Raw genomic sequence first — 11,005 nt, 5'->3', positions numbered from 1 at the left:
ATTAGTGATTCTACACTTAAGATTGCTGACTGTTGGTCCAATAGTGCTTAGAGCGTGGATGCCCTCTTTAGATAGTTATCACAAGCTAGTCGAGATGAGATAATTCGTATTCTAATACCTTTCATCTCTAATATGAGGCCTTCCATCTTGTCATGTCGAGCGTAAGATTGGTGACATCAGACATGAGGAAAGAGAGTTATCTCGAGTTGAAATGGTATCAGACGTGATTTGAATGGTATCGAGCGTGAGAGAACTAGAAGGTATTTGGCTTGGTGACGTTGAGTCTTAGTAGAGTGGCACCAAACGTAGACAAGCTAGAACTTTCTACCTAGACGATGTCAAACGTTAGTATGGCAACACCAAGCATGAGTTAAACAAAGATTTTCTCCTTGAATTGAGGTTGAGCGCGGGGCTTTGCCATGCCAAGCGTGAGGTCCCAAGGGCCTTTACCTTATCCACACTAGACGCAAGTTGTGTAATGTCGAGCATGGACAAGGTTAGTCGGACATTGGTTGCTTGATGATCATATTTAGTATGAGAGTAAAGTAAGGATAACATTTTGTGCAAGCTATTTTGGAGGCCACATTAAGATTAGTGATGTTGATATTTTGTGCTACCTTTGAGTAATTAGTTGATAATATAAATTATTTAAGTAACAACTTAGATTGTACAATTTATTTTTACTAGATTATAGTGTCTAAATTGCATATATTTGCATAGTCGGTTTACCTCATATGCATAATATATAATATATATTCACGTATCTATATGTATATATCTCTAAGTTATTTTTTTACTACATATTATTATGTCCTTAAGTGTAAAGATAATGAAAGGTCTCTACAAAAATATTTTACACAAAGTCAAAATTTACTCATTTTGTAAGAATCAAAAACGATATTTGTAAATTTTAGAAAGATAAAAAAATTAAAAATTAAAAAACCAAAATCAAAATTCCCTTATTTTACAAAGAATAAAATCACATTTTAAATTTTTTATATATAATTAAGAGTTTCTCCCACTAAATTAGTTTATTTTAAGACAAATTACATCATCAATTGTAACCGTCTCCCGAAGACAAGATCCAATCCATAAATTCTCTCTATTTGATTTCGATTTGTTCGTTAATTAGATAATAAATTCTCTAATCTCTATATTTGATTCTAATTTATATATATATATATATATATACCGAACTAACTATTATATTTATAGAAACACTTTTACATGAAGACATATTCATTGATTGAATAAGAAAATTAAGAAAATAAATTTAAAATAAATTAAAGAAAAATATTAAAAATATATAAAATATTAATAAATTTAATACTATTAATAAGGTTAATTAAATTTATAAACTCCTATGAAATTTCTGGGAAAAAAATCATAAATATAAAATTCAAATATATTGCTCATATGTTTTATATAAAGTGATTGATAACTGGTCACTACTTAATTTATTTAAATTGGAACTATTTAGATTTAGATTTTTTAAATTTACTGTTTTTTAATATTTTCTGTTTTTTAATTGTATCCGAATGTCATTTAAATGTAAGGTATAATTATAAGGATTATTTATTTATTTAATGATTAATAAATATATTAAATAAGTTTAAAAAAATTATGTGAACTTTATAAAAAATATTTAAATCAATTTAATTACATATTAACCTAAAATTATATGAATAATATATGTTATATAATTACAAATAAATTTTAATAAGCTTTCTAAATATCCTAGTGGTTTTGTTTCCAAATGTTAATAACTATTTTGTAATTTGCTCAATTATTAAATTTTAGTATGTTATGAATACTTTAGAAGAAAATACTAATATCTATCTTTGATATATGTGCCAAATATATATTTTTTTTATCAAGGTATTGGTTTGAAATATCTATTATTGAAAGTAGTGAGTAATTTTTGTTGGAAACTATAAGTACACATAAGTTGGATATTTCTATCCCAACATAGTTTATTGATTAAATTACACTTATATCACATGTATTTTTAAAGAATGCATCTATCATTTCATAATTTAGATCTATAATAAGATTTCTTCAAAGTTGAATAAATGTTACACCGACCTTCCCTAACCTTAAAGATGTGTGTCATGTGACCTACACATTACTTTTAATAAATTTTCCCCACTAAAATGCCCTTGTCTTCTACAATTACTCCACTCACGACTCTCTCTCCTTATTCTCCCTCAACTTCCTCTCCACCATTTGCACCCTCCACCTCCTTAACCTCATCGTCTCCACCCACATCCTTACACGCTTTCTTCGCTCCCTCTTCCTCTTTGCAAATGCATTCTTTACTATCAAAGACAAGACCCATGCCCTTGTGGGCGATGACAACGGTGACTTCATCTGCATGAGTTGCAACAACACGTTGTACTTGGATGTGAGTTACACCTCCCTCTCTTGCTACACTAATACGGTGCAACAAAACTCCAGGCAATTGGTGTGTATGACCATAGCATTAACCTCGCCAAGGTCCACCATGCTGCCTCCCACCTCTCCAACCTCATGTGCGATACCGTCTACGCTACAATTGCACTCCACACTTGCCCTTTGTGACTGCTTCTTGGCCTTCTCCGATTTTAGAGATGCCACCAACGAAATGATTTAATTCACTCTTATGTTTAGGAACCTGTCGTAGAATCTATTTTTGAAGTCGAATGATTCGTTACTTTTATTGACAATTGTATTTGTGTCACATGGACGCACCTTATAAAAAATAAATCAGAAGTTTTTAAAATTTTTGTTAATTTTTTTGTCTTGTCCAAAATCAATTTGGAAAAAATATCAAAAGAATCAGGTACAATAATGGTACTGAATATGTAAATCATGAATTTCTCTTTTTTTTGTCTCATAATGGTATTGTTCATGAATTAACATGTGTAAACACCCCCCCCAACAAAATGGGATTGTAGAAAGAAAGAATCGTCATCTTCTTGAAGTAATTAGAGCTATTCTTTTTCAAATGTTTGTTCCTAAAACTTACTGGGGAGAAGCTATGTAAACTGTCATGTATCTCATTAACAGGTTACCCACTCATATCTTAAATGGCATTATTCTTATAGAGTCTCTATTTTCTTTTGTTCCCTCTTCCCCTCTAGTATCAAGTTTACCTAGTCGAGTATTTGGATGTACTATTTTTGTTCACTTTCATCATCCTAATCGTAGTAAATTAGATCCTAAGGCTCTTAAATGTGTCTTTATTGGGTATCCTTCTAATAAAAAAAGATACAAATGTTATCATCCTCAGAGTCATCATGTCTTTATCACCATGAATGTCACCTTTCATGAAACACAAGCCTTTTATATCAATCCTCCACTTCATGGTTAGAAAGCACTTGAAGTGGAGAAGCTTTCCTTCTTGTCATTACCATATTTGTCTTTGTAGGATGCACAAGATCTAAGTAATGAAGCTATCATGGCCAATAGTGAGGAAGAAGAGGAAGAAGACAATTTTTTTGACAAAAAATATGAAAGAAGAAAATAACTCATTTCGACCCTAGAGCAAGAAGAATTGTTTAACTCGGAGGTGAGGATCCAATAGTGAAGAGGTAAGTATTATTGAGGATATACCCATGGCATTGAGAAAGGAAAGAAGGTCATGTGTTAAATATCCAATTTCTCAATATGTTTGCACTAACAATCTCTCTGATAAACACTAAAGCTTTATTGCTACCATTGATTCCATCGAAATTCCTACCTCAGTTTAGAAAGCCATGAAAATTGAACATTGGACTCAATCCATAAGAGAATAAATGAATGCATTAGAAAGAAACTCAACATGGGAGATTGTTGATAAACCAAGAGACAAGAGGGTTATATGGTGTAGATGGATATACATAGTGAAACATAAGGCACATGGGACAATAGAAAGATATAAAGCTAGATTGGTGGCAAAGGACTACACCCAAACTTATGGGATTGACTATGAGGAGGCATTTGCCCTAATAGCAAAGATGAATACAGTTCGAGTTGTTCTTGCTTTGGCTATTCATTTTGGTTAAGACTTACACCAATTAGATGTGAAGAATGTCTTTCTTCATGGAGATATGAAAGAGGAAGTGTACATAGAAATTCCTTCAGGTTTTGAAGTGTAGAATGAAAGAAACAAAGTATGCCTCCTAAAGCAATCCCCTAGAACATGGCTTGCAAGATTCACAAAAAGCAATGATTTCCTTGGGATACAAACAAAGCCAAGGAGATCATACTCTATTCATAAAGCACTCTTCTACAAGCAAACTCACTCTACTACTTGTCTATGTGGATGATATGATTATTGCAAGAGATGAGGAAACAAAAAAAAAATTGGCATTAAAAGGAAAATTGGTAGCCCAATTTAAAATGAAAGACCTGGAAAAACTCAAGTACTTTCTTGGAATAAAAGTTGCTTACTCGAAGAACGAAATTTTCATATCCCAAAGGAAATATGTATTTGATCTCCTCAAAGAAACAAGAAAGTTAGGATGTAGAACCTCAACAGTTCCTATAGAGCAGAATCATAAAATTGGAAGTAAAGAGAGTTCTCCGGTAGAGAATACCTAATATCAGAGATTGGTAGGGAAATCAATATATCTATCATGAACAAGACCAAACATTGCTTATGTAGTTAGTGTAGTGAGTCAGTTTATGCATGACCCAAGAGAGAGACACATGCAAACAGTTCACAAAATTCTCCAGTACTTGAAGTCAAGTCCAGGAAAGGGGCTACTGTGCAAAAGGGACGACACTTTGACTATGAAAATATATATTAATTTTGACTATGCAGGTTCTATCACTGATAGAAAATCTACTTCTGGGTATTGTATGTTTCTTGAAGATAGCCTAATAACATGGAAGAGCAAAAAGCAAGATAGAGTATCTAGTTCTAGCATAAAAGCTAAATTTCGAGCCCTTGCTCATGGAATGTGTGAAGGACTTTGGATGAAAATCATTTTGGATGACCTTAAAGTCAAGGTGGACAACCACGTGCAATTGTACTATGACAATAAGTCTGCCATGAGCATTGCTCATAATCCAATACAACATGATAGAACCAAACACATTAAAATTGACTGACGCTTCATCAAAGATAATCTAGACAGAGGTTTTATGATTACAACTCATGTTCCTATGAAACTTCAAATAGCAGACATTTTTGCAAAAGGACTTTCTCAGGGTAGATTTTAAGATCTTATAGGCAAGTTGAGAATGGTTTATATCCATTTACCAACTTGAGGGGGAGTGTTGTAAATATCCTAATTAGAGAAAACATTTGTAGAATCTTCCTATTTATTTATGAGCATATTATAATTTCTTATTTCCTTATTTTGGAGGATTAGATTGTTACAAATAGATGTGATGAGAATGTAATACGTATGAATGAAATAATAAAATCATTCTCTCTTTTCAAGTAAAATTATAAATTATAATTCATAATCTTATGAGTATAAAATTAAAAAATTCATTGAAGAACAATGATAATAGATTCTTACTTGTCATAATATAATTGCTTCCATTATCTGTCACCATTTGAATAATATTTTTTTCTCCAGTTTCCTAAACAAATTTATTCAAAAGCTTAAACTATCTTCTCGTCAGTCTTGGTATATTCAAAAGCATCCACAATCTTCATAAACATTGTTCCCAATGAACAATTTACCAAAAAATTAATTAAAACTCTATTTTTCCTATCTATTCAACCTTCAGACATAATTGAGCACCCATATTTTACTCTCCTCTTCATGGCCCTTCAATAAGTCATTAGTGTATTACAGCTCTTTTTTAAGGAGTGGAACTCTATATTCATGGTAGCTTGGTGGCTTTAAATGAGGACAATAGGTACCAATAGCTTCAACTATCAATTTGAAATTTTTTGAACTACCAAAATTAAATGCAATTCCACTCCTATAAAAGAAACAGGCAATGTATTTCTTACTCTTACTTTTTTATTACAAGAATCATGTAAACTTGTTTGTCTCATAGCTTTACCCAATTCGATACTTTCTTCCAGTTTTTTAGCAAAGTGCAAATCAAGAGAACCTTTAACATTTATATCCATTCTCTTGATATTAGAAGTGGCTTCACTTGATGTAGATGAAGGTTTCTTAAATCTAGAGATAGCTTGGATGTCATCTTCCTCTTCATCTTCTTCCATCTTCTTCCATAGGCTCCATATATTCATTGTCATTTTTTTGGCTTTCATAAACAACCTTCATTTCTGGTATTTTTCTACAAGCACTTACATCTCCTATTATTCCAAGTTGATGCCTTTTTTTGCTCTAGTAATTCTTCTTGTAAAAGTTTTTAAACAAAAATCACAAGTCACACTCTTCTTGTTGCTTTTGTCTTTTATATTATTTCACTTCCAAAATACATCAATATTGTTTCTGGAAAGCTTAAACATTCCAATTGAACAAACAACCCATTGATGGTGTGGAATTAGGATTGGAACTAATTCTAGCGGCATTTGTTTGGGTCATGGCTTGCTGATCACTACTGCCCAAATAAATAAATAAATAATGAACAGAAAAAAGAAAGAAATGGAACAAATGAGAAGAAAAAAAAAAGTGAACAGCAAAATAAGAAAAAACAATCATGGAGAGGAGGAAAAAATAAAAATAAAAAAAATACCGCGGGGAGAGAGAATGCGAGAAAAGGAAACAGAGCAAGAACAGAAACCCACGACACACGAAAATGACAAAACATGAGAAGAGGGAGACGACGCCGACGCACGAACAAAGGACCTACGACGCACAAATAGAGGGAGACGTATAAAGAGAGAGCTCAAGACAAGGCGCAAAGACGACGCACAAAGAGGAGTCCGAGATCATGCAGAGTTTCGAAAATTTTAAATTTCAGATCAGCCACAAAATCCACGTAGCACCGCTCCGCCGCTATTGATAACTTTGTTATAAAGTGCATTAGTCAAAACAAACATGTGTCTAAGTTTAAAGATTATTTCAGAGGGCAGGAGCTAACGCTCATTGTATATGTGAGTGAATTCTAACTACATCAGAGTGATATTGCACACAACACCAAAACTAATTATCAGGTGCCCAAAGCTATTGGCATTTGGCAAAGGATTGGGGAAAACATTTCTTAAAGCATTCTCCAACATGTATCGATTTTCAGAAATAACCTACCCGTAAACCCAAAAATAAAATTAAAATGCAAAGCAGAAGACATCAATACTGCAGAATTAAAATGAAAGAACAAATATAGATGAAACCCATTGGGGAAAATTTTTTACTGAAGACGAAATGTTGAAGGTGACACCAGAGTTAAGAACTAAGGGCCTGTTTGGTTTAGGAAAACAATTTCTAATTTCTATTTCTGTTTTCCGAAAATAGTTTTCATTTTCATATTTATAAGATTTAGAAAACATGTTTATTTTGAGAACTTATTTTCTGTTTTCAAAACATGAAAAAGCTAAAAATATGTTCAGTATTTTTAAAAAATGAAATATTTGTCTTATATATTTACACAATTTTTAATAATAAAATTATGCTTATATATATATATATATATATATATATATGTGTGTGTGTGTGTGTGTGAAGAGACGATAGGGTAATGATATTCGTAAAGGAAAGAAAGAAACGGTTTTATAATTACGGTTTATGCCACTGAGTTTCATTCCATTGAAAACATTGAAAATGACTTGTTTTTTGTTTTCAATTTTGGCCTTCAGTTTGGAAATGTTTCCATAAAAAATATTTTCTAAAACCTAAACAAGCATGTTTTCACCACTATTTTCCATTTTCACTGAAAACGAATACAGAAAATAAACACACTAAACAGTTGTTTAGGGGGCAAGAGAAACCAGGTTGAGAAGAGAAAGCTTTTTTCAGTCTTCTACTCTCTTAGAAAGATGCATCATATGTTCTCATAGCTACAAGAGCAATCTAGGAGTTTTGGTTGTACCAAAATATGCCGAATGCATTGCTACAACTACTGAACTACATTATCAACAGATCTAAAATTGATTGTCTATTAGAACTATGTTGGACATAATGATAATGTGTTCAGGCTGATCAAGCCAATCTTCAGATCCCTATCAAATCAATAAATTTACAATTATGAAGATGCTACACAAATACAGTTGTGTAATCATCATAACTATGATAAGAAAAATAGACTCAGCAAAACACATAATTGGAGAGACAACATTTCACTTCCACCAGTGTAATTTGAATCATCAAGGGCAAGAACAAATTGAGATTTGAAACAAAAAATGGTTCAGTTTAAAAGCTTAAAACTGAAAGGGCCAAATTGAAGAAAATTTTATCTATCAGGTACTTAAATAATAGATTTTATATAACAGCCTCTAAGTAAATAAAACCCTACATACCAGAATGCCAATTAGCTTGCCATTCAAAGGGATAGCTCTGTAAAGAATTGTGAATTAACAGTTACAAAAAATGAGAGCATAATTTATATCAAATACCTGTAAAACAAACATACACTTGAAAGGAAATATGGAATTGTTCTACAAGAAAATAATTTCATCTTTCCTCCCTTGGTTTATTAACATCATTATTATTGATGTTGGCCACTGAAGTGCCTTGCATTTCAAGCAACTTCTGTTGTTCCTCCTCCTTTTCTTGTGCACTTGCCTGTTTTGCAGCCTTGGGCTTGCTTGTTGATTGCTGATACATAATCCCACCCAGCATACAAATCAGAAGTCCCACCGTACCCACCCATGTTGAATGCTTGTCCCATATCACCAAATTGATCACAACTGTCAACAACTTGTTCACTATACCAAGGACAGTAAATCCGGTTGCAGAAATCGCCCTGCGGCAAGAAAATCCAAAGAACGAGATCGATAGACCAAACAGACACGACAATCCCACCGGCAAAATGACCTGGAACGAGTGCCAATCAGTCTCATCATCGATATCATGCTTAATCTTCTTCAGCTCCCCCATAATCAGCAGCTCCAGGGGAAAGAGCAAAAGAGCCTCAAGATTATTGTACAGCACAAGACCCCATGTGTTCAAGCCAATGGTCATAACCACATGTTTTATGTAAACAAAATCTATGGTCATGCTAACCAAGTAGGCCAGCGCCCAGCTGTAAGCCATGAAAGTAAACTGATAATCAGTGACCACATAGAGCACACTGCCGGCAACGATGGTGGCCAGGGAGGCCCACGTCTTCGCCGACGGCCATGGCTGGTGCAAGAACAGTGTCTCCCCTACCGCGACAAACAAGGGAACGACCGAGCGGAACACAATGAAGGTGTCAACATTGGCATGTAGGAGCAGCTCACTGTTGGTGAAAAGGGACAGGTAAAATATTATAGCAGCCGGCAAAAACCGCCACAGGGTCATAAGGTCAAGGGAGTCATGCTCCAGGAGCTTCAGCCGGCCGCAGAGGAAGACCCCGGCGGCGCTGGTGAAGTACTGCAAGGCGGTTAGGGCACCAGGGTAAGGGAATTTCATCACTGCCCATTTGTTGATAATGGAAAGCAATGATGCAGATAAACAATACCCAGCAGCCACACCATATACAGAAATTTGATGCACCAATGAAGTGTACCAATTTCCCTCAACATGACTCACATTCAAATTGCCATTCACATCCACACCCTTTTGAACAGTGGGGTTATTAGTAGGGTTTTCCACATCACTATCTTTAGACATCTGAACAAAACCCCAAAATTACGCGTTATTGGTATTAACACAGGAATTCTATGCGTCAAAGTGTAGATCTATTTTGTGTGCAGTGTGTCGCAGAGCATTTTGGGGCCGGAATGTGAGTGGTGAGTGAAATCAAAACGAACGACTTGATGCATTGCTGTGAAATGAAGGAATGAGCAAAGTGAAAGGGACTTACCAGAAGGGAATGGAAGAAAAGTTCGACGCTGTCGCACACACCACAGAACCCCTTCTTCACTTCTGTTAACTCTGAATCTCTTCTTCCTCACCGGATTCATTCTTTGGTTTTGTTCCTCTACAATTTTATTTAAATAATAACTTTGTTAATCTACAATTAATACATTAATTATTTTGTTGACTTTCTCTGCAATTAATTTATGCAATATATATATATTAATGTATATATGTATTTGACTAAAGTAATTTTAATATCATAATTACATTATTTTTATTTTTTAGATTTTAATTAAATGATTTTAGTTCATTAAATATTATAATTGTATAATTTTAGTCTTTTAAATATTATAATTATATAATTTTTTTATTTATTAAAATTATATATGTACTAGTTTATATGGTAGTTCAAGATTATTTTATTTATTGATAATTTATTTTAAAATACTAAAATTTAATTCATAAATATTTATAATAAAATAAAGTTGAATTATATATTAAATTAATAAACTTTTTAAAAATCTTCTCATTAAATATATTATATAGGGATTGTTCCTAATTTTTATTTATGTATTAATGATAAATAATAACTTAAATAGGTAAAATTTGAATAATTGAAACACTTGATAAACTAAAATTATATAATTATAATATTTTGAGAGATTAAAATTAATCAATTAAAAATTAAGAATTAAAATTATATAATTATTATATTCAAGCAATTAAAATTTCTTAATTAAAATTTTACGAGACTAAAATCATACAATTTTAAAAATTAAAAAAACATTTAAACCTTTAAAATATAAACATTTAATTCTTTAGTATGAAGAAAAATGCATTTTTTCATTTTATCATTAATTTGATATCAATTAATTATTAAATTAATACATTAGTTTACAATGGATTGCGCAAAAGTGACAAGTGGTCAAGGACTCGAACTTACCTTTCACCTTTCTTATCAATGTGGGCTTGAACCCTCTAACATCATTTTTCTTAATTAGTAGACAACTCTCCCCATAGAAATATCCTGACCCTTAAGTAGTTAGGTACTAGTTGAATGGCTACAATCACTTTCCCCGGTGGTAAACACTGGCTAAGCTACATTATAATTGGGATGGACAAATACACCCCTTCATTTTAAATTATTAATGTATGATTGAAAATATATA

At 32.5% G+C, this 11,005-nt stretch overlaps 1 protein-coding gene across 1 annotated transcript; it reads right to left on the bottom strand.

Moving 5' to 3' along the window:
* Nucleotides 1-8,271: 8,271 nt before the first annotated feature.
* On the bottom strand, nt 8,272-9,978 carry GONST3 (golgi nucleotide sugar transporter 3). Its single transcript, XM_020347366.3, has 2 exons — nt 9,841-9,978; nt 8,272-9,647 (listed from the first exon to the last, which is right to left on the bottom strand). The coding sequence occupies exon 2, from the start codon at nt 9,645-9,647 to the stop codon at nt 8,505-8,507; it is 1,143 nt and encodes a 380-aa protein (XP_020202955.1). The 5' UTR covers nt 9,841-9,978; the 3' UTR covers nt 8,272-8,504.
* Nucleotides 9,979-11,005: the final 1,027 nt, after the last annotated feature.

This window comes from Cajanus cajan, chromosome 3 (assembly GCF_000230855.2).
Source record: "Cajanus cajan strain Asha chromosome 3, NIPB_CcT2T_4, whole genome shotgun sequence".
NCBI lineage: Eukaryota > Viridiplantae > Streptophyta > Magnoliopsida > Fabales > Fabaceae > Cajanus > Cajanus cajan.
Note: the sequence above shows the minus strand (reverse complement) of the source record. Positions and strands in the feature narration are given on the sequence as shown.

Bases quoted from the DNA above. Each gene is read 5' to 3' on its own strand.
- GONST3 (XM_020347366.3), bottom strand. From the start codon at position 9,647: ATGTCTAAAGATAGTGATGTGGAAAACCCTACTAATAACCCCACTGTT.